The sequence below is a fragment of the Hemiscyllium ocellatum genome, chromosome 45, assembly GCF_020745735.1.
Source record: "Hemiscyllium ocellatum isolate sHemOce1 chromosome 45, sHemOce1.pat.X.cur, whole genome shotgun sequence".
Lineage (NCBI taxonomy): Eukaryota > Metazoa > Chordata > Chondrichthyes > Orectolobiformes > Hemiscylliidae > Hemiscyllium > Hemiscyllium ocellatum.
This window is the reverse complement of record NC_083445.1, coordinates 25,757,084-25,779,371: the sequence shown is the minus strand read 5'-3', so window position 1 is coordinate 25,779,371 and position 22,288 is coordinate 25,757,084. Positions and strand designations below refer to the sequence as shown.

At 44.6% G+C, this 22,288-nt stretch overlaps 1 protein-coding gene across 1 annotated transcript in view; it reads right to left on the bottom strand.

The window, feature by feature from the left end:
• Positions 1 to 1,654: 1,654 nt before the first annotated feature.
• The window catches only part of LOC132835995 (CD209 antigen-like protein C), a 33,622-nt gene continuing 12,988 nt past the window's right edge, over positions 1,655 to 22,288 (bottom strand). Inside the window, exons 5-8 of the mRNA XM_060855174.1 lie at positions 18,330 to 18,395; positions 11,591 to 11,742; positions 9,214 to 9,323; positions 1,655 to 2,851 (exon numbers count right to left, since the gene is read on the bottom strand). Coding sequence (XP_060711157.1) covers positions 2,725 to 2,851; positions 9,214 to 9,323; positions 11,591 to 11,742; positions 18,330 to 18,395 — 455 coding nt within the window. The 3' untranslated portion in view covers positions 1,655 to 2,724. The remainder of the gene's footprint in view (positions 2,852 to 9,213; positions 9,324 to 11,590; positions 11,743 to 18,329; positions 18,396 to 22,288) is intronic.

The window sequence follows — 22,288 nt, the reverse complement described above, 5'->3', positions numbered from 1 at the left end:
TGTGTTACCATGCTGTACATCTCTGACTCTATAGCATCTTCCCAGAACTTCAATGCACTGGCTTTAAATAACCTCTTTATGGTTTTCATACAGTGTGGAAACAGGCCATTTGGCCCAACAGTCCACACCAACGCTTCAAAGAGTATCCCACCCAGACACGTCCCCTTACCTTATTACTCTACATCTAGGTCAGGCAGCATCCAAGGAGCAGGAGAATCGCGTTTCGGGCATGAGCCCTTCTTCAGGAATGAGGAGAGTGTGCTTCCTGACTTCTCCACCCCCACTCCCACTCCCACTCTGGCCTATCACCCTCACCTTGACCTCCTTCCACCTATCGCATTTCCAACGCCCCTCCCCCGAGTCCCTCCTCCCTACCTTTTATCTTAGCCTGCTTGGCACACTCTCCTCATTCCTGAAGAAGGGCTCATGCCCGAAACGTCGATTCTCCTGCTCCTTTGATGCTGCCTGACCTGCTGCGCTTTTCCAGCAACACATTTTCAGCTCTATTCTCTAGCATCTGCAGTCCTCACTTTCTACTCTACATCTACCCTTGATTAATGCACTAACCTACACATCCCTGAACACTATGGGCAATTTAGCATGGCCAATCAACCGAGCTTGCACATCCTTGGACTGTGAGAGAAAACCAGAACACCTGGAGGGAACCCACGCAGACATGGAGAGAATGTGCAAACTCCACACAGAGAGTCACCCGAGACTGAAATTGTACCTGGGACCCTGACGCTGTGAGGCAGCAGTGCTAACCACTGAGCCACCATGTTTTATTTCAACGCTTCTGGTGTGAACACAGACTAACTCTTCACTCAAAGGTAACCTAGTTCAGTCCATATTTTTCCTTTCTCCTATTCCAAGAAGTTCACAGGACTACCCCACTCAAAATAACAAACTGAACAGTAACAGTCTCCTACCCAAAGCTACCCACCGTGGGTGGCACAGTGGCACAGTGGTTAGCACTGTTGCCTCACAGCGCCAGAGACCTAGGTTCAATTCCCGCCTCAGGCCACTGACTGTGTGGAGTTTGCACGTTCTCCCCGTGGCTGCGTGGGTTTCCTCTGGGTGCTCCGGTTTCCTCCCACAGTCCAAAGATGTGCGGGTCAGGGGAATTGGCCATGCTAAATTGCCTGTAGTGTTAAGTAAAGGGGGGAATGGGTGGTTTGTGGGTCGGTGTGGACTTGTTGGGCCGAAGGGCCTGTTTCCACACTGTGAGTAATCTAATCTATGAGTATTTTGCTTAAGCTGAAGAAACACAAGCCCATTATTTCTTTTGCTTGTCACAGAACAACCTAAAATAAATAAAATTCATTAATGCTGCACAAAAAAATAATTTCTCTACAGCCAGTCTTCAAAAATGGATTTGAAAGAAATCATTGTGGCTCCGGAAGGAGTTACAAGTTAATTATCAACTTCTGACATACAAAAACCCACTGGTTTTACTCATTTGAAAACTACATTGCAAACTGAAAACATCAATGATGCTTGTTTGAGGAACCCGTGCACACCATGAGCTGAATGAACTCCTTCTGTGCTTCTGTGATATACTGTATGTAAATCACATAGATTACATCACTCAACACATAACAGACCATGAGACTGAGCCATGCAATCCATAAGAAATAAGATTACCAGACAACGGTTTAAGACAACAAGAGATTTATGACATGAAAGTACTGGAAGATCTTACATTTATAGACACATCTAATTGGTTGCCCAGCAGCAAGTGGTCTCATGAATGGCTGAGGATCCTGGGTTTGTATTAATTGGAGTTTAGAAGATTAAGGGGAGATTTAATAGAAATTTACAAGATAATACATGGCTTGGAAAGGGTGGACGCTAGGAAATTGTTTCCATTAGGCGAGGAGACTAGGACCCGTGGACACAGCCCGAAAATTAGAGGGGGTCAATTCAGAACAGAAATACGGAGACATTTCTTCAGTCAGAGAGTGGTGGGCCTGTGGAATTCATTGCCACAGAGTGCAGTGGAGGCCGGGACGCTAAATGTCTTCAAGGCAGAAATTGATAAATTCTTGATGTCACAAGGAATTAAGGGCTACGGGGAGAATACGGGTAAGTGGACTTGAAATGCCCATCAGCCATGATTGAATGGCTGAGTGGACTCGATGGGCCGAATGGCCTTACTTCCACTCCTATGTCTTACGGTCTTATGGTCTTATGGAATACCATGAGAAGCTCACCCACTGAAGACACAGAATAACTGAGGATCTTGTTGTAGGATAATGCAGAGACAGCTGCAAATTCCACAAACAGAGAAAGGTGGGGAATAAGGTGGAAGGGAAAGTTGGAGATTAAAGAGGAAAGTGAGGAATAAATGGCAGTTGGGAGTCAAGGGAAAGGTGGGGATAAAAAAAGGATGGGATCAAAAAAGGAGTTCAGTGTCAAGGGGAAGTCGGTAATTAAAGGTGACTTTGGATGTCAAGGGGAAGTTCGAGATGAAAGGGGAACTGGAGTAGAGGAACATCCAGGGAAGTGGAATGAAGTTGAGTGCGATGGGGGGGAAGGGGGGGGCAAGTGGTTACATTTGCAGGGGGTGGTGAAATAGAGATAGCGATAAAGGTGAAGGAGAATGTGGAAGGGAACAGAGAGATGCAGTGACAGTGGAGATTGGGGAGGTGGGAGATGGAGAGATGTGGGGTAGACTAATTGATGAATTGACTTGGGTGAATCCAGGACCAAGGAAGCAGAACATCACACTGATTTTTCACAGATCGAGCGATGCATAGAATTGCATGGCCAATCGTCCCATTTCCCTTCAGAAGACATTGTGGCACAATTTTCTTTTCTGTTACCATTGGGCTGGCCACTCCTCCAAAACCTGAATGTGGAAAGAGAATAGGGCAGAATGAATGGACTGTTGCATGTTAGATGAAGTGCAAGGACCTTCTCTATTGTACCCACTGCCACAAGAGTTTGTACTATCAACTGATTGTTACATATTTAACACAGTCACAAAATCTTTGAAACTGGACAGTAATGAACCAGTACATATGGAAAATGATCTGTGTGACCAGCTCATATAAACATTAATTAATAAATTGCTGCCATTTTATGCACTAAGATCTCTGAGAAATAAGATATGCATGCATTTGGAAAGATAATGTTTGATTTGAAGGAGTCAGCATGACTTTGTGAGGGAGACCATTCCTTACAAAGTTATTAGAGTTCTTTGATGAAGTGACCAGGAAGGTTGACGAGGCTAGAGCCGGAAACACAGTCTATGTGGATTTCAGTAAGGGCTTTGATAAGGTTCCACATGGTAGGCTGTTCTGGAAGGTTGGATCACATGGAATCGGGGGAGAGCTGGCAAATTGGATACAGATTGGCTTAATGGTAGAAAGCAGGGGGTTATAGTGGAAGGTTGCTTGTTGGACTGGAGACCTGTTACCAGTGATGTGCCTCAGGGTTGGTGCTGGGCCCATTACTGTTTGTTATCTATATCAATGATTTGGATGAGAATGTACAAGGCAGGATTAGTAAGTTTGCGGATGACACTAAAATAGACGGTATCGTGGACAGTGTGGAAGGTTATCAGAAATTAGATCAGAACCTTGATCAGCTGGGGAAGTGGGCTGAGGAATGGCAAATGGAGTTTAATAAAGATAATTGTGAAGTCTTTCATTTTGTAAAGTCAAATCAAGGTAGGGGTTTCATGGTAAATGCTAAGTCCTTAAAGAGTGCAGTGGAACAGAGGGATAGAGTTCAGGAGCACAGTTCTCTGAAAGTGGAGTCACAGGTAGACAGGGCAGGGAAGAAGGCCTTCATCAGTCAGGGCATTGAGTATAGAAATTGAGAAATTATGTTGCAGTTATACAGAACTTTGGTGAGGCTGCACTTGGAGTATTGTGTTTAGTTTTGATCACCTTGCTATGGGAAGGATTGTATTAAACTGGCTGGATAGTATTTGGTACCGGACAAAGCTTCAGACTCCTTGGACCAGCCTCTTGCTTCAGCTAGCGATTAATTTCTACTCTTTTCATTTCCTCCAGGGTTCCCTTGAAGACATCTTTGTACCTGCAAAAAATCTCTTGCAAACCTGTTTATGAGTCCACCAGCCTGTTAACCTGTCCCTGATTTTACTTTAACATTTGTAATCCAAAATGTCTACATAATGCCGGGTCGCCACGTTTCACTCCGTACAGAGGCAGTCCAGCACACTGGGCCCTTAGTTGTACTTTTACTGCCTTACTCTGTATTTTGGGAAGAACCCAGAAACACCCAGCCTCACTCTGTACCATCAGGATGTCGAACCAAAGCTCTGCTGACCCTGGGCCTTCTGGTTCTCCCACACTCCCGGCCGATTCCTGATCAGAGTCAGCATGGATTTCCGAAGGGGAAATTATGCTTGAATAACCTTCTGGAATTTTTTGAGAATGTAACTATGAAGATGGACAAGAGAGAGCCAATGGATGTAGTGTATCTGGACTTTCAGAAAGCCTTCGATAAGGTCCCACCTAGGAGGTCTGTGAACAAAATTAGGGCACATGGTATTGGTGGCAAGGTACTGATTTGGATTGAAAATTAGCTGACTGACAGGAAACAAAGAGTAAGGTTAAACAGGTCCCTTTTGGAAGTGCAAACAGTGACCAGTGGGGTACCACAAGATTCGGTGCTAGGCCCACAGCTGTTTACAATATACATTAATGATGAAGGCATTAAAAGTAATATTAGCAAATTTGCTGATGACCCAAAGCTGGGTAGCAGGGTGAAATGTGAGAAGGATGTTATGAAAATACGGGGTGACTTGAACAGGCTAGGTGAGTGGACAGATGCATGGCAGATGCAGATTAATGTGGATAATGTGTGGTTATCCACTTTAGTGGCAAGAACAGGAAGGCAGATTTCTATCGAAATGGAGTCAAATTAGACTACGGGGAAGTACAATGAGATTGTACATCAGTCAATGAAAGCAAGCATGCAGGTACAGCAGGTAGTGAAGAAAGCTAATAGCATGCTGGCCTTCATAACAAGAGGAATTGAGTATAGAAGCAAAGAGGTCCTTCTGCAGCTGTACAGGGCCCCAGTGAGAGCGCACCTGGAGTATTGTGTGCAGGTTTGGTTTCCAAATTTGAGGAAGGACATTCTGGTTATTGAGGGAGTGTAGCATGGCTTCATGAGGTCAAATCCTGGAATGGTGGGACTATCACATATTGAAAGATTGGAGCGACTGGGCTTGTATGTGCTTGAGTTTAGAAGACTGAGATGGGATCTGATGGAGACATATAAAACTATTAATTGATTGGACACACTGGAGGCAGGAAGCATGTTTCTGCTGATGGGTGGGTCCAGAACCAGAGGCCGCAGTTTAAAAATAAGGGGTAGGCTACAGAGAATAGAGTTAAGGCCAGAGAGTAGTGGATATATGGAATGCTCTGCCCCAGAGGGCAAGGGTCCCTGGTTCAATTCCAGCCTCAGGTGACTGTCTGTGTGGGTTTCCTCCCACAATGCAAAGATGTGCGGGTCGGGTCAATGGGCCATGTTAAATTGCCCATAGGGTTAGGTGCATCAGTCAGGGGGAAATGGGTCTGGGTGGATTACTCCTCAGAGTGTTGGTGTGGACTTGTTGGGCCGAAGGGCTTGTTTCCACACTGTAGGATATCTAATCTAATCTAAAACTCTAAAATAATATTCGCACTACACAAATGCCAGACAATGACCATTCCCACCTCTTCCCACCCTACCTCCTGCAAAAATGCCATCCCGTATTCCCAATTCCTCCGCCTCTGCCGTATCTGCTCCCGGGAGGACCAGTTCCACCACAGAACACACCAGATGTCCTCCTTCTTTAGAGACCGCAATTTCCCTTCCCATGTGGTTAAAGATGCCCTCCAACGCATCTCGTCCACATCCTGCACCTCCGCCCTCAGACCCCACCCCTCCAACCGTAACAAGGACAGAACCCCCTGGTGCTCACTTCCACCCTACCAACCTTCACATAAACCAAATCATCCGCCGACATTTCTGCCACCTCCAAATGGACCCCACCACCAGGGATATATTTCCCTCCCCACCCCTTTCCACCTTCTGCAAAGATTGTTCCCTCCGTGCCTACCTGGTCAGGTCCACGTCCCCCAACAACCCACCCTCCCATCCTGGCACCTTCCCCTGCCACCGCAGGAACTGTAAAACCTGCGCCCACACCTCCTTCCTCACCTCCATCCAAGGCCCTAAAGGAGCCTTCCACATCCATCAAAGTTTCACCTGCACATCCACCAATATCATTTATTGTATCTGCTGCTCCCGATGCAGTCTCCTCTACATTGGGGAGACTGGACACCTCCAAGCAGAGCTCTTTAGGGAACATCTCTGGGACACCAGCACCAATCAACCACACCACCCTGTGGCCCAACATTTCAACTCCCCCTCCCACTCTGCAAAGGACATGGAGGTGCTGGGCCTCCTTCACCGCCGCTCCGTCACCACCAGACACCTGGAGGAAGAACGCCTCATCTTCCGCCTCGGAACACTTCAACCCCAGGGCATCAATGTGCACTTCAACAGTTTCCTCATTTCCCCTTCCCCCACCTCACCCTAGTTCCAAACTTCCAGCTCAGCACTGTCCCCATGACTTGTCCTACCTGCCTATCTTCTTTTCGACTTGTCCATTCCACCCTCCTCTCTGACCTATCACCTTCATCTCACCCCCATCCACCCATTGTACTCTTTGCTACCTTCTCCCATCCTCCTCCCTGACCTATCACCTTGATCCCCACCCTCACTCACCTATTGTACTCCATGCTACTTTCTCCCCACCCCCACCCTCCTCTCATTTATCTGTCCACCCTTCAGGCACTCTGCCTGTATTCCTGATGAAGGGCTTTTGCCCAAAATGTCGATTTTACTGCTCCTCGGATGCTGCCTGGACTGCTATGCTTTTCCAGCACCACTAATCCAGGTTTTGAGGAGGTTCACCAGGGTGGAGAAACTGAGCTCTAATGAGACACCAGATAGACTTAGATTGTTTTCTTCCAGGAGAGCAGAGAAGACTGGGAGGTGACATGATTGAGGTGTATAAGATTGTGAGGGATATGGATATGTTGAATAGAGAGCAGCTATTCCCCTATGTTGAGGGGTCAATAAAGAGAGGGCATTGATTTAGAGTAATGAGCAGGAAATTCAGAGGGGATTTGAGAAAAAAATGTTTTCACTTAGCCGGAGGTGGGAATCTGGAATCCACTGCCTGGGAAGATCGTGAAGGCTGGAAATCTTATAATCTTTATAAGATATTTGGATGAACATTTCAAATGCCATAGCATTTGAGGATATGGGCCAAGTGCAGGAAGTGGGATTAGAGCACTTCTACTGGGAGTTGTGTTGGTGCAGAGTCAATACGGTGAAGGGCTTTCTCTGTGCTATTTGAATCTTTGACCTGATTACCAATCAATGACCTGGCGGAAAACCAGGGCAGAAATTCTGAAACCTCTATCAAGAATTCTTCAACATGCTGCAAACAAGAGAATTATGGGGAGAGACAGAAAATACAACTTCCTCTTCAAAATTATGTAAATAGGAACAAGCCAGGGAATTATACTCCTCAAAGTTTGTGAGAAGATTTGTAGCTCGGGTGCTCGTTGTTGTGGTTCTGTTCGCCGAGCTGGGAGTTTTTGTTGCAAACGTTTCGTCCCCTTTCTAGGTGACATTCTCAGTGCTTGGGAGTCTCCTGTGAAGTGCTTCTGTGCTGATTCCTCCGGCATTTATAGTGGTTTGTCTCTGTCGCTTCCGGTTGTCAGTTGCTGTCCGCTGCAGTGGCCGGTATATAGGGTCTAGGTCGATGTGTTTGTTGATAGAATTTGTGGATGAGTGCCATGCCTCTAGGAATTCGCTGGCTGTTCTCTGTTTGGCTTGTCCTATAATAGTGGTGTTGTCCCAATCGAATTCATGTTGTTTGTCATCTGAGTGTATGGCTACTAAGGATAGCTGGTCGTGTCGTTTCGTGGCTAGTTGGTGTTCATGGCCACATACACAGACCAAGTCCTGAACTATGAAAGCAACCACCCCAACGCACACAAACGAAGTTGCATCAGGACATTATTCAAAAGAGCTACAACACACTGCAGTACACCAGAACTGCAAAAAGAGGAAGAAGAACATCTATACAAGGTCTTCACCAAAAACGGATACCCACGCAATTTCATCAACAGATGCCTAAGGGAAAGACAACGAAATGAGGACATGCCACAACCCAAAGGACTGGCCACACTCCCATACATCAGGAGCGTTTCTGAACTGACAGCCAGACTGCTGCGACCACTCGGACTCATAACAGCACATAAACCAACAGCCACTCTCAGACAACAACTTACCAGGGCAAAGGACCCGATACCCAGCATGAGCCAAACCAACGTAGTGTACAAAAAATCCCATGCAAGGACTGCACAAAACACTACATAGGACAAACAGGAAGATAGCTAACAACCCGCATCCATGAACACCAACTAGCCACGAAACGACACGACCAGCTATTCTTAGTAGCCATATACTCAGATGACAAACAACATGAATTCGATTGGGACAACACCACTATTATAGGCAAACCAAACAGAGAACAGCCAGTGAATTCCTAGAGGCTTGGCACTCATCCACAAATTCTATCAACAAATACATCGACCTCGACCCTATACACCGGCCACTGCAGCGGACAGCAACTGACAACCGGAAGCGACAGAGACAAACCACTATAAATGCCGGAGGAATCAGCACAGAAGCACTTCACAGGAGACTCCCAAGCACTGAGGATGTCACCTAGAAAGGGGACGAAACGTTTGCAACAAAAACTCCCAGCTCGGCGAACAGATCCACAACAATTGTACTCCTGTTCATCTCGTTGGAATTAATATTGTGAAATAGTAACTCTTAGACTAAAGGTAAGTGAATCAAGGTAATGAACTCAAGAAGATTATGCCTGATCAACCCCCACAAATGTTTTAAACAATTATAAGAAGAAAAGGAAATGCTATGGATTGTGTTTTATATATTTTTAAATGCATTTGATAGCATATCAGAGAAGAGTGTTAATGAGAGGGGATGAATGCTGACGGCGAAGCCATGTGGTATGTAAAAGATAGAAAGTAAGCTGGAGGGCAGAAAGCAATAAGATAGAATTTGGGTAGATTCAATGTGGTGGCTGATGCACTATGTTGCAAGTGAAAATTACCTCTATACGTTGGAACCATTACTCACTTCACATTTGAACCATAATCAGTTTCATCCACCCAGCGCCATTTCCCTTCTTCAACGGTGTCATGGAGTCCAATCCAATGCGTGTGTTTCATTTTCATTTGTAAATATTCCTTATAGATAAATAACAATGAACATGTGTTAGTCCATTTCTCAGGGGTCACCTTGTAATGAAACGTTATCAGACTTGCTTCCAGTGAACTGTAATGTCACTGTATTCCCACAGAATTGCTTTTTGATGAGTGAGTGAATGAGTGAGAGAGTGAAAGAGTGAGAGAGTGAAAGAGTGAGAGAGTGAGAGAGTGAGTGAGAGAGTGAGAGAGTGAGTGAGTGAGTGTGAGCAAGAGGGAGGCAACTGAGACAACATTATCCTGAGCATCACCACATTTCAGTCAAGGGGCAGGGTTGAGAAAGCAAGACATGCTTGTGAATCTGATGTGAGTTTCCCTCATGAATATTGGTTTCTGCCTCATTTAACACTGTAGTGACTCGAATGTGTTGTACATAGGTCTAGAAATATCTGAAAGGATTAATACTCGATTGACAAGCCCCATCCACTTGGTGACAGTGTCAAATGGAATCTTGTGGGAAACAGACATTAGACCAGGTCCTCCCAGCAGTCTTTGCAGCAATGTACAACCTTTTTATAAAACCTGAAAATCATTGAAGAGATGCATTAAACACACAATAAAGAGATGCAGCATGATGTTCAAATGGTCTAATTGTGCTCCTGCATCCAACAAACGATGACATATGTACTCTCTAACACCCTTCACATTAGAATTACTGGCTGCCCTTGCAAACAGTAAACCAAATAAACCCTGAATGAACACATACACTGGGGAGAGAAGAAGGCAACACACATAGCTTCCACTCATAATATCAGGGGGTTGAGCTGAGTGACACTGGGGGAACACTGATTCTGTAAACATTGGACCAGAAGAAACATCCAGGTATAAGTCCACCAAAGACCAAAAAGCAGTACAGTAAAGTAATGGCCTTGTGGTATTATCACTAAACTATATATTCAAAACTCAGCTAATGTTCTGGGAACACAGTTTTAAATTCCACCATAGCCGATGGCTGAATTTGAATTAAACACTGAGGGTGGCATGGTGGCTCAGTGGTTAGCACTGCTACCTCAAATCATCAAAGACTGGGCGACTGTGTTGTGTTTTTTTAAAATTCTCCCTGACCTGCGTGGGTTTCCTTCAGGTGCTCCAGTTTCCTCCCACAATCCAAAGATGTGCAGGTTAGGTGGATTGGCCATGCTAAAATTGCCCATAGTATTCAGGGATGTGGGGGTTAGATTCATTCGTCAGGGATAAATGTAGAGTAGTAGGAGAATGGGTCTGGGTGAGTTACTGTTTAGAAGGTTGGTGTGAACTTGTGGGGCTGAATGTTTCCACACTGTAGGGATTTTATGAAATAGCACAGGAATAGATCTTTCGCACCACCCCCACCCCCACCAAAGGCTTAGTGAGATGTGTTGCCTTTCTAAACTAAAAAACTTTTGCCTCTATGTAGTCTGTATCCCTCTGTTTCCTGCTTATTCATGTGTCTGTCTTAATGCTTGTTAAAAGTTGCTGTTATGTCTGCTTCTACCACCTCCCCTGGCAGCATGTTCCAGGCACTTATCCCTCTCTGGGAATGGAGGGCTTGAGATGGGGCGGCACAGTGGTTAGCACTGCTGCCTTACAACACCAGGGTCCCAGGTTCGATTGCAGTCTTGGGCAACTGTCTGTGTGGAGTTTGCATGTTCTCCCCATGTCTGCGAGGGTTTCCTCTGGGTGCTCCAGTTTCCTCCCACAGTCTAAAGATGTTAAATTGCCCACAGTGTCAGGTGCATTAGTCAGAGGGAAATGGGTCTGGGTGGGTTGCTCGTCGGTGTGGACTGGTTGGGCCAAAGGGCTTGTTCCCACGCTGTAGGGACTCTAATATAAAAATAGACTGGAAAAGCTGTGATTTTTAAAATGGAGGATAAGAGGTTGAGGGTTATAAAATCATGAGGGACATGATAGGGTGAATGACAAGTGTCATTTGCCTAGAGTGGGGGGAATTCAAAATTAGGGAGCATATTTTTAAGGTGAGAGGAGAAAGATTTGAAAAACATGACAGACAACTTTTTTTACACAGAGAATAGTTCATGTGTGGAATGAACTGCCAGAGGAAGTGGTAGATTCAGGTATGGTTACAATGTTTATAAGACACTTGGCTAAGTTCCTGAATAGGAAAGGTTTGGAGGGATATGGGCCAAGCAGAGGCAGGTGAGACTGGTTTAGTTGGGAACATGGTCAGCCTGGAGTGACCGGACCAAAGAGTCTGCTTCCCTGCTGTATGACTATATACGCTATGAATAGAATATACAAAGGGTTCTTACCTTCTCCTCAGAACTGTTAATGACAACAAGATCAGCATCTATGAATTTACAGAATCTTTGCGCATCTTCCCAATTTGCTAAATGACGGGAAAAGTAGTAAAGTTTTTGCTTGGACTGGCTCCAACCTTCGATGCATTGGAAATGACTCAGAGCTGTGAAGATATTGAAAGAAATTGAAAGACACCAGCTAGAGTACACCAGCATCTCACACATCTCCTTCACCGAGCTTCTGCACATCTGGGACACAGTCTGTGGCATTTCTTTTACAGAAGTAATCTATAGCACTAAGAATTATATTGTACTCACTTACAACTATTTATGTTGTCAATTCATCTAATTGACTGTGTATGATCCATGTAGATTTAATACAATTACTGGGTTTTTTTTGACATTTTTATGCATGTTTTCAATGTGAAAATGGTGGCATATGGTAAAATCACTGAACTACTAAACCAGAGGTTCAGGTTGATGTTTGAAGACTGTTATTGAGTGGCTGCAGGACATTCTGAAGGGGCAGGGAGAATTGTCTCAGTACCAGTGAGACAGGTAAAGGAGATAGGATGAGATCCTGCAAATGAAATATGGAGAGCTGGGAAATTAATTAAAAAGCATAACCTCAAAACACCAAGCAAACGTGTCTCCCAGTGCCTTATTTTAATGAGGTCAAGAATGGAGAATGTGTGGCTGGAGGGGTAGTGTAAGGAGAGAGGAGTTTATATTCCTAAGGCATTGGGACCGGTCCTGGGCAGGATGTGTCCTGTTCAAGCTGGACCTTAGCAGCAGCAAGATCAGTATTCTCGAAAGCAAATGTGCTAGTCCAGTGGGGGAGGACTAACTGAGAGTAGCAGGGGAATGGGAACCTGAGGGGAGAGACAAGAGTGAGGGAAAGCAATATGGAAAGCGAAGATAGAAGAGTAGAAAGAAGAGTGAAAGACATAGAAAACAGGGGCTAGTAGCAACTAGGGCCATGGTTATAAAGAAAGTATAAATATGTCAAAAAAAAACAAGTCTAAAGGTACAGTGTCTGACAAAAATCAACTTTCACCTAATGGGTATCTAGGGAAAGGATAGGTCCATTTAAAGACAAAGGAGGGAATCAATGCATGACGTTAGGCCACTGTTGGAGCATTGCGTGCAATTCTGGTCTCCTTCCTATCGGAAAGATGTTGTGAAACTTGAAAGGATTCAGAAAAGATTTACAAGGATGTTGCTAAGGTTGGAGGATTTGAGCTCTAGGGAGAGGCTGAACAGGCTGGGCTGTTTTCCCTGGACCGTCGAAGGCTGAGGGGTGACCTTATGGAAGTTTACAAAATTATGAGGGGCATGGATAGGATAAATAAACAAAGTCTTTTCCTTGGGGTCAGGGGGTCCAGAACTGGAGGGCATAGGTTTAGGGTGAGAACGGAAAATATATAAAAATGACCCAAGGGGCAATGTTTTCACACAGAGGGTGGTACGTGTAGGGAATGAGCTGCCAGAGGAAGTGGTAGAGGCTGGTACAATTGCAACATTTAAGAGGCATTTGGATGGGTATATGAATAGGAAGGGTTTGGAGGGATATGGGCCGGGTGCTGGCAGGTGGGACTAGATTGGGTTGGGATATCTGGTTGACATGGACGGGTTGGACCGAAGGGTCTGTTTCCATGCTGCACATCTCTATGACTCTATAGACCAAAGGAAATGGATGAGGTCTTGAATGAAAACTTTGCATCAGTATTCATAGATTAGATTAGATTAGATTAGACTTACAGTGTGGAAACAGGCCCTTCGGCCCAACAAGTCCACACCGACCCGCCGAAGCGCAACCCACCCATACCCCTACATTTACCCCTTACCTAACACTACGGGCAATTTAGCTTGGCCAATTCACCTGACCCGCACATCTTTGGACTGTGGGAGGAAACCGGAGCACCCGGAGGAAACCCACGCAGACACGGGGAGAACGTGCAAACTCCACACAGTCAGTCGCCTGAGTCGGGAATTGAACCCGGGTCTACAGGCGCTGTGAGGCAGCAGTGCTAACCACTGTGCCACCGTGATATAGATTGATGATGATAAGGATTATGGAGGGGTCTGTTGATATGAAAGAGAAGGTGGTTTTGGGTGGCTTGAAAAAGCCTTGAGGTAGATATGTTCTCAGGGCATGGAGGAGTCTATTCCAGGATATGGAAGGAGGCAAGGGAGGAGATTGCTGGGGCCTTTGCAGAGGTCCTTGTATCCTCTTTAGCCACAATACTGGAGAATAATCAATGTTACTCTTTTGTCCAAGAAGGGCAATTGGGAAAATCCTGGAAATTATAGGGCAGTAAGCCACCAATGGTAGAGTATTGGGAAACCTCTTAGGGATAGGATTTAGTCATGTTTGGAGAAGAATGGATTTATTAGGAATAGTCAGCATGGCTTTATGGAGGGGAACTTTTGTCTCATAAGTCAGATCTTTTCAGGTCGTGATGAAGATGATTGATGACGGTAAAGCAGTTGATGTTGTCTACTTGGACTTTACTGAATCATTTAGCAATATCTCTCATGGTAGGCTTTTCTACTATAAACCGACTGACTCCCACAGCTACCTGGACTACACCTCCTCCCACCCTGCCCCCTGTAAAAACTCCATCCCATATTCCCAATTCCTTCGTCTCCGCCGCATCTGCTCCCAGGAGGACCAGTTCCAACACCGCACAGCCCAGATGGCCTCCTTCTTCAAAGACCGCAGATTCCCCCCAAACATGATCGACGATGCCCTCCACCGCATCTCCTCCACTTCCCGCTCCTCCGCCCTTGAGCCCCGCCCCTCCAAACGCCACCAAGACAGAACCACACTGGTTCTCACCTACCACCCCACCAACCTCCGTATACAGCGTATCATCCGCCGTCATTTCCGCCACCTCCAAACGGACCCCACCACCAGGGATATATTTCCCTCCCCTCCCCTATCAGCGTTCCGCAAAGACCACTCCCTTCGTGACTCCCTCGTCAGGTCCACACCCCCCACCAACCCAACCTCCACTCCCGGCACCTTCCCCTGCAACCGCAGGAAATGTAAAACTTGCGCCCACACCTCCTCCCTCACTTCCCTCCAAGGCCCCAAGGGATCCTTCCATATCCGCCACAAGTTCACCTGTACCTCCACACACATCATCTATTGCATCCGCTGCACCCGATGTGGCCTCCTCTACATTGGGGAGACGGGCCGCTTACTTGCGGAACGCTTCAGAGAACACCTCAGGGACGCCCGGACCAATCAACCCAACCACCCCGTGGCTCAACACTTTAACTCTCCTTCCCACTCCACCGAGGACATGCAGGTCCTTGGACTCTTCCACCGGCAAAACATAACAACACGACGGTTGGAGGAAGAGCGCCTCATCTTCCACCTGGGAACCCTCCAACCACAAGGGATGAACTCGGATTTCTCCAGTTTCCTCATTTCCCCTCCCCCCACCTTGTCTCAGTCGGTTCCCTCAACTCAGCACCGCCCTCCTAACCTGCAATCTTCTTCCTAACCTCTCCGCTCCCACCCCACTACGGCCTATCACCCTCACCTTGACCTCCTTCCACCTATCACATCTCCATCGCCCCTCCCCCAAGTCCCTCCTCCCTACCTTTTATCTTAGCCTGCCTGGCACCCTCTTCTCATTCCTGATGAAGGGCTTATGCCCGAAACGTCGAATTTCCTATTCCTTGGATGCTGCCTGACCTGCTGTGCTTTAACCAGCAACACATTTTCAACTAGTCCAGAAGATCAAACTACACAGGATCTATAGTGAGTTGGCTTGGCCGTAGAAGACAGAGGGTACTTATGGAGGGGTGTTTTTCTGACTTGAGGTCTGTGGCCAATGATGTTATGTAAGGTTCAATGCTAGGATCTCTGTTGTTTGTAATATACAGCTAAATAATTTCAATGAAAATATAGATGGTCTGCTTATTAAGTTTGTAGCTGACATGAAAATTGGTCGAGTTGTGGATTGAGGAAGGACATCAAAGGATGAAGCGGGATATGGATCAATTGGAAAGTTGGGCAGAAAAATGCCAGATGGGAATTAATCTCAACAGTTGTAAGATGTTCCATTTTGGGTGATGCAACAGAAGAGGAAAGTATACAGGAAATTGCTGGTACCTTGGGAGTATTGATATACAAGAGGAATTTGTGATTAAGTCCATGGCTCTCTGAAAGTGGCAACACAAGTGGATAAGATGATAAAGAAGGTGTACAGCATACTTAATTTCCTCATTCAGGGCATTAAGTATAAAAGTTGACAAATCATATTGCAAAAGTATAAGACTTTGATGAGGCCACATGTGGAGTATTGTGAGCAGTTCTAGTTACTCCACTATAGGAAGAGTGTGGAGGCTTTGGAGAGGGTACAGAAGAAGTTTACCTGTATAATACTTGGATTGGAGTGTATCAGCTATAATGGAGAAACTGGACAAAAGTGGATTGTTTTTGCTCAAAGTATTGCAGGCTGAGGGCCGAACTGATAGAAGTGAAGAGGAACAGATTAAAGGTTAAAGGAGGTGCGTGAGGACAGTTTGTTACACAGAGAGTAGAAGGTGCCAGGAATGCGTTGCTAGGGGTGGTGATAGAAACAGGTAAAATATCAAAGTTTAAGAGGCATTTAGGCAGACACATGAACAGACAGGGAATAGAGAGATACAGACCATGTGCAAGCAGATGGGATTAGTCGAGAATAACATTGTGGTTGGCACAGACATGCTGGTTGAAGGGTCTGCATATATGCTGCACTGTTCTTTATTCTGTCTTACATTTAGCTGAGGAGAGTGAGAGTGGATTTGTAAGAGAATCATTGTCTTTGAGAAATCAGATTTATTGATAAAGTAACTGAAAACATTGATGAAGGAAGCTGAGTAAATATTGTTTCAAAAACAATCTGAATTTGAAAGCTGGTTTATATACTTTATACAATTGATATGGAGTAAAGCTTTTCAAACTTGCCGTTGAGAATGACGATATTTGATTGCAACAGGGCATTTGGAATTGGCAGACAAAGGGCAGATTGGATTAACCGAGAATATGAAGTGATGAACTCTGGAGGGAGTAAGAGAGAGAGCCAAAGATCAGAGAAGTTAAGGTTTTTCTTCTTGGAGAAAGAAAGATAAGGGGAGATTTGATAGAGATGTGAAAGATTATGATGTTTCAACAGATTTTCAATATATTTGGGCAGAGAAATAGCAGATGGAGTTAACATGGACAATGCAAGGTGATGCATTTTGGGATGTGTGAATTACACAATGAATAGCACAGGAAATTATCTAGGATCTTGATGAATTCGGACAATAGGCTGAGGAGAGATAGGTGGGGTTGAATTTGAATAAATGATAAGTGCTTCATTTTGTTAAGATACACAGGGTAGGATTTATGCAATTGATGGTAGGGTCCTGGGTAATGTTATCGAACAGAGACACTTTGGGGTTCACTTAGATAGTTCTTTGAAAGTTGTGTCACAGGTAGACAGGGTAGTTAAGAAAGTGAGTGTGTATTGCTCAGACCATGCAATAAAGGATTTGGAATATCTAGTTGCGAATTACAGGATGTTAGTGAGGCCACTTTTGGAGAACCGTGTACAGTTCTGGTCACTGTGCTATAAGAAGGAAATTATTAAATTGGAGAAGGTTCACAAAGAATTTACAAACATGTTGCTGCAACTGGAGAGTTTCAGTTCTAAGAAGAAGCAGGATGGGCTGGGGTTTTCTTTACTGGAGCATAGGAGGTTGAGGGGTTTATAGAATTTTATTAAATCATCAGGGCATAGATAAGATGAATAGCAAAGGTCTTTTCCCTGGGTTAAGGGAGTTCAAAGCTAGCTGGCATATTTTTTGGGTCAGAGAGAAAGAGTTAAAAGGGAACCGATGCGACCTTTATACACAGAGGATGATTCATATGTGTAATGAACTGCCAGAGGAACTGAGAAATGAAGGTACAGATCTAACAGTTAAAAGACATTTGGACATGAATGACAGAGGTTCGGGAGCTCTGGGCCAAGCACAGTAAAATGGGATGAGTTTAGTTTGGAAAACTTCATTGACATGGACAAATTCAACTGATGGATCTGTTTCTGCACTTTATTACTCTCCGATTCTTAAAAGAATGATGGCTCCAGAATGTCCCTGTTGATAGTAATGAGCTTGGGACCTTAAATGGACCGGCCATTTAAACACGGCATACTGTTGGGAAAATATCTCAATGTAATGTATTGTATGTTGCAGCTTTCCAAGTTTATACACTGAGTCTGTTCTAACTTGCCTTAAGCAATATTACAGTACGTCACCAGTTTATGTCCCTGGTTAATTAGGGACATTAAATGTCCCATCTAAATCACGTCAAACTACATATTCCTCTAACTCAAAACATTGTTAGGAAACGTGAGTACCTCAATCACAAATGCTTTCCCACCATTCACTGACTTTGACTTTCAATTATGTCTCCGTCCCAGCACTTTGCAGTGGGAGTTCCTCATGGGAGCTGCCAAACTCTATTCACCATCAATCCCCTCATCAAATCAACCAGGCATAAACATATCCCATTGTTGCCATATCTGGGGGCCAATGTCTTAGAATTCCCAATGGAACCATCAAGGGTGCCAGAATTTCATAGTTTCAGGAGAAGCTGCACCGTTACCAGCCCAGGATGATTACGATTTGGGTAATAACAGTCTTACCTCCCTCTGCCATTACTGAGGGAGGTAAGAGTTTTAAACTCTCTGATGGATATTAAACTTACTCTCCTTCAGCTGTGAAATTTCCATCTTCAGTTGAGTTAATGAATTTCTTGTTGCCTCAGATGTACCTGGAAATGAAATTGGAATAACCCATGAGTCATATGTCACTGTTTCTCCAAGAGATCATTGTGTTTCGATTTACTTTGATAATAATGTGATCAGAAGTATCACTGTGTCAAGCTTGACATAAAAATTCCAAAAATCTCTTGTTTTTGACAAGTATTGAATGAATTTCCTGTCCCCTCAGATGTAGCTAGAAATCACAAAAAAGAACAATTCTTAAATTCACATGGTACTGTTCTCCAACAGATCATTATCACCAGATTTATTTTGATAATACAGCAGTATTTCTGATTATATTAGCACTTGAAATAAAAGTCCCATAAATGTCCTGTTCCAGACAGGTATGAAGTATGAAAAGGGGAAAAGAGAGAAAGACACTCACTTTATGCAAATCTTTTCTGAACTGAAAGCAGAAATTTACAAGCACCCACCAATCAAACGTTTTCCTCAACCCATTCTACATATCCGAGCTCATTGTATGCCAGTAAGTGTACACTGAAAAGAAGCTCTAAAACTGGGAGAGGGTTCACTCATGCTCTTCCCCTGCTGAGATAGCAGATTCTAATTAATATTCATTCACTTGGCCAGGAATTATTTGAATTCTCATGTTCAGTGCAAGACTTTGACCCAAAGGGAAAACAAAATGCATCAGATAATAAAATGAAAGAAATTTTAGTTCGAGAGTCAGTTGAAATACATTGCAGTCTGAAAACAGCAGGGACATTTTTACAGATGGCAGATTTCTATTGGCAAGATATTTTCAAATTCTGAAATTACGACAGTTCCACCTGATCTCATTCTCTCTGGGTAATGAGTGAAGCCTGTGGGTTATTTATCAGTCAGATAGTTAAACACATACATATATTTATCTATATGTCATCCTCATCCCATATCTATTTTTAGATTACTTACAGTGTGGAAACAGGCCCTTCGGCCCAACAAGTCCACAACGACCCGCCGAAGCGCAACCCACCCATACCCCTACATTTACCCCTTACCTAACACTACGGGCAATTTAGCATGGCCAATTCACCTGACCTGCACATCTTTGGATTGTGGGAGGAAACCGGAGCACCCGGAGGAAACCCACGCAGACACGGGGAGAACGTGCAAACTCCACACAGTCAGTCGCCTGAGTCGGGAATAGAACCCGGGTCTCAGGCACTGTGAGGCAGCAGTGCTAACCACTGTGCCACCGTGCCGCCCACTATTTGTGATAGCACTGGCAGGAATGACTGTAGTACAGGCCTGGTAGCAATCGATTCCTATCTCCAAATTGACGATACCTTCTCGGGAACTGCTATTTCACTGAGTGGAATGAATAATGTACAGCTCTCTCAGATCAAAATGGGGCATCCATGGATGTGTGTTGTGGACGATCAGCTGCAGGAATTGTCTATCCCACCACAGTCTGTAACTTCATGGCCTGGCATTTCCCTCTCTTCCAAAACCATAGAAGGACAAAGGGAGCAAATACATGGGAACTTCACCATCTGCGAGACCCCCTCCAATCCATACACTGTTGTAACTTGGAATCTGAACAATGTCACTGTGTCAAAGTCCAGGAGCCCCCTCTCTGACAGCATTGTGTACGTCCCTCCAACTCAAGCACTGCAGTTTTTCCAGAAGTTAGCTCCATCGCTATTTTGTCCAGAACAATTTGGGATGAGTAATGAATGCTGGTCTGACAAGCAAAGCTCATATTCCTTGAATAAATAAAAAGAATAACTACGGATTGTTCAGTGTGGAGTGTGGATGAGTAAATCTGGAATAGCGGAGCTGGAAATGACATGTCAAGTGAATTAAGCTACAACAGAAGGCAATTGGAAATTCTTTACTCCTCCATGTATTGCTCAGTCATTGCTGGAGTTTTGGTTTTGGAAGACTCAGTTTATGGCAGTCTTGGATCCAACTGAGGCTGCAAAGTTGAGCTCAAGGTGAGAGAGGGAGACTGGCTTTGATGTTGAGGAACCATTTGACAGATTCTGATCATAAAATCATTACAAACAAGCAGGCCCTCAAGCTTATTCTGCCTCTTCAACAAGTTCATGGGTGATCCGGGTGTGGCCATAAGGCTAATTCCGAATGACCTAGGCGGAAGTGGGTACTGCAGATGCTGGAGATTAGAGTCAAGATTAGAGTGGTGCTGGAAAAGCTCAGCAGGTCAGGCAGCATCTGAGGAGCAGGAAAATCAACGTTTCTGGCAAAAGCCCTTCATCGGGAATGAGACTCATGAGCTCAGATTCTGCCTGACCTGCAGTGGTTTTCCAGCACCACTCTAATCCCTACTTCCTAATGACCCTCTGTAACCTTTGACCTCTCTCCAGATCAATAATCTGTCAAACTGAGCCTGAAATGCATATAATGACTGAACCACTATTTCTCATTCAGCAAGAAAATTCCAAAGAGTAATGATTTCCTGAGGCAAGAACTTCTTTCTCAGCTCCAATGAGATACTTTATTTTAAAACTGTGCCTCAAAGGTCTCCTTTCTCCCACAAGGAAAATCAATCCCTGAGTGGCCACCCTGTAAAGTCTTCTTAGAATCTTTTGGATTCAATAAGATCGCCTCGTATTCATTTAAATTCCCGGGAAGATAGGTATAACTTGCTGCACTATTCCTCTTATGACATCCCAGGTATCAGCTGAGTTAACCTTCTCTCAAATGAATTGATAAGGGGGATCAAAGGTTATGGGGCCAGGTGAGAATGTGGGCTTAAGGCTGTATTCAAATCAGCTGTGATCTTCTCCAATCGTGCATCAGGCTTCAGGGCCCAATCAGCATCCTGCCGACCCTGTTTCTTCTAATGTTAACTGCTGTTTTCGGAGAGACTTGGTAAAGTTGTTCATGTGAATATGAGAATAAGTGACATGGAATATGAGGTACGTCTTTTTTCCCTGGCTGATTCCAGGGATAGAGGGGCTGGCGTATGAAGAGGGATTGACTGGGTTAGGATTGTTTTCACTGGAATTCAGACGAGTCAGAGGGGATTTCATGGAGATTTATAAAATTCTAACAGGACTAGACAGGGTAGATGCAGGGAGGATGTTCCTGACGATGTGTGTGTCCAGAACCAGGGGTAACAGTCTGAGGATTTGGGGTGGACCATTTAGAACGGAGATGAGGAGATATTTCTTCACCCCAAGAGTGGGGAGCCTGTGGAATTCATCACAGGAAGGAGTTGATGCCAAAACATTGAATGTATTTAAGAGGTGGCGAGATATAGCACTGGGAGTGAATGGAATCAGAGGTGTTGGTGAGAAAACAGGATAAGGCTGTTGGACGATAAGCAATAGTTGTGATGAACAGTGAGGCAGGCTTGATGGGCTGAATGGCCTCCTCCTGCTCCTACCTTTCATGTTTCTATGTTGCTATGTTCTCAAAACTGCTTCCAATGCAGCTAATTCTGCCCTAAACTGAGCAGTACATTTTATAGTGAGGCTGGTGGGTAATGCCTTGTACAGTTATAGCAAGAATTCCCTATTTATGTGCTCCATTCTACAGTAATAAAGCAACATTTCATTTGCCTTCCTTGTTATTTGCTGTCGCTGTGCGTTAAACTTTGTGATCATGTACCAGGACACCCAAATCGCTCTGTACCTGTATAATAAAACAAGGAACGGTGGGTGTTGGAATTCCAAAACACAAACAAAAAAAACTGCAGAAACTGGCAGTACCAGCGGAGGAAGAAATAGAGTACCTCTGTAGGAGACAGAAAAGATTATAACTATAGTAGCAGTTAGTTTAACTTTTGTTACTGGGAAATGTTAGAGTGTATTAGAAATGATGTAATAGTAGAGAACTTAGAAATACATAATATAATTAATGGGGAGGCATGGTGGCATAAAGAGGAAAGCATACCTTACAAATTTATTAGAATTCTTTGAGGAGGTAACAC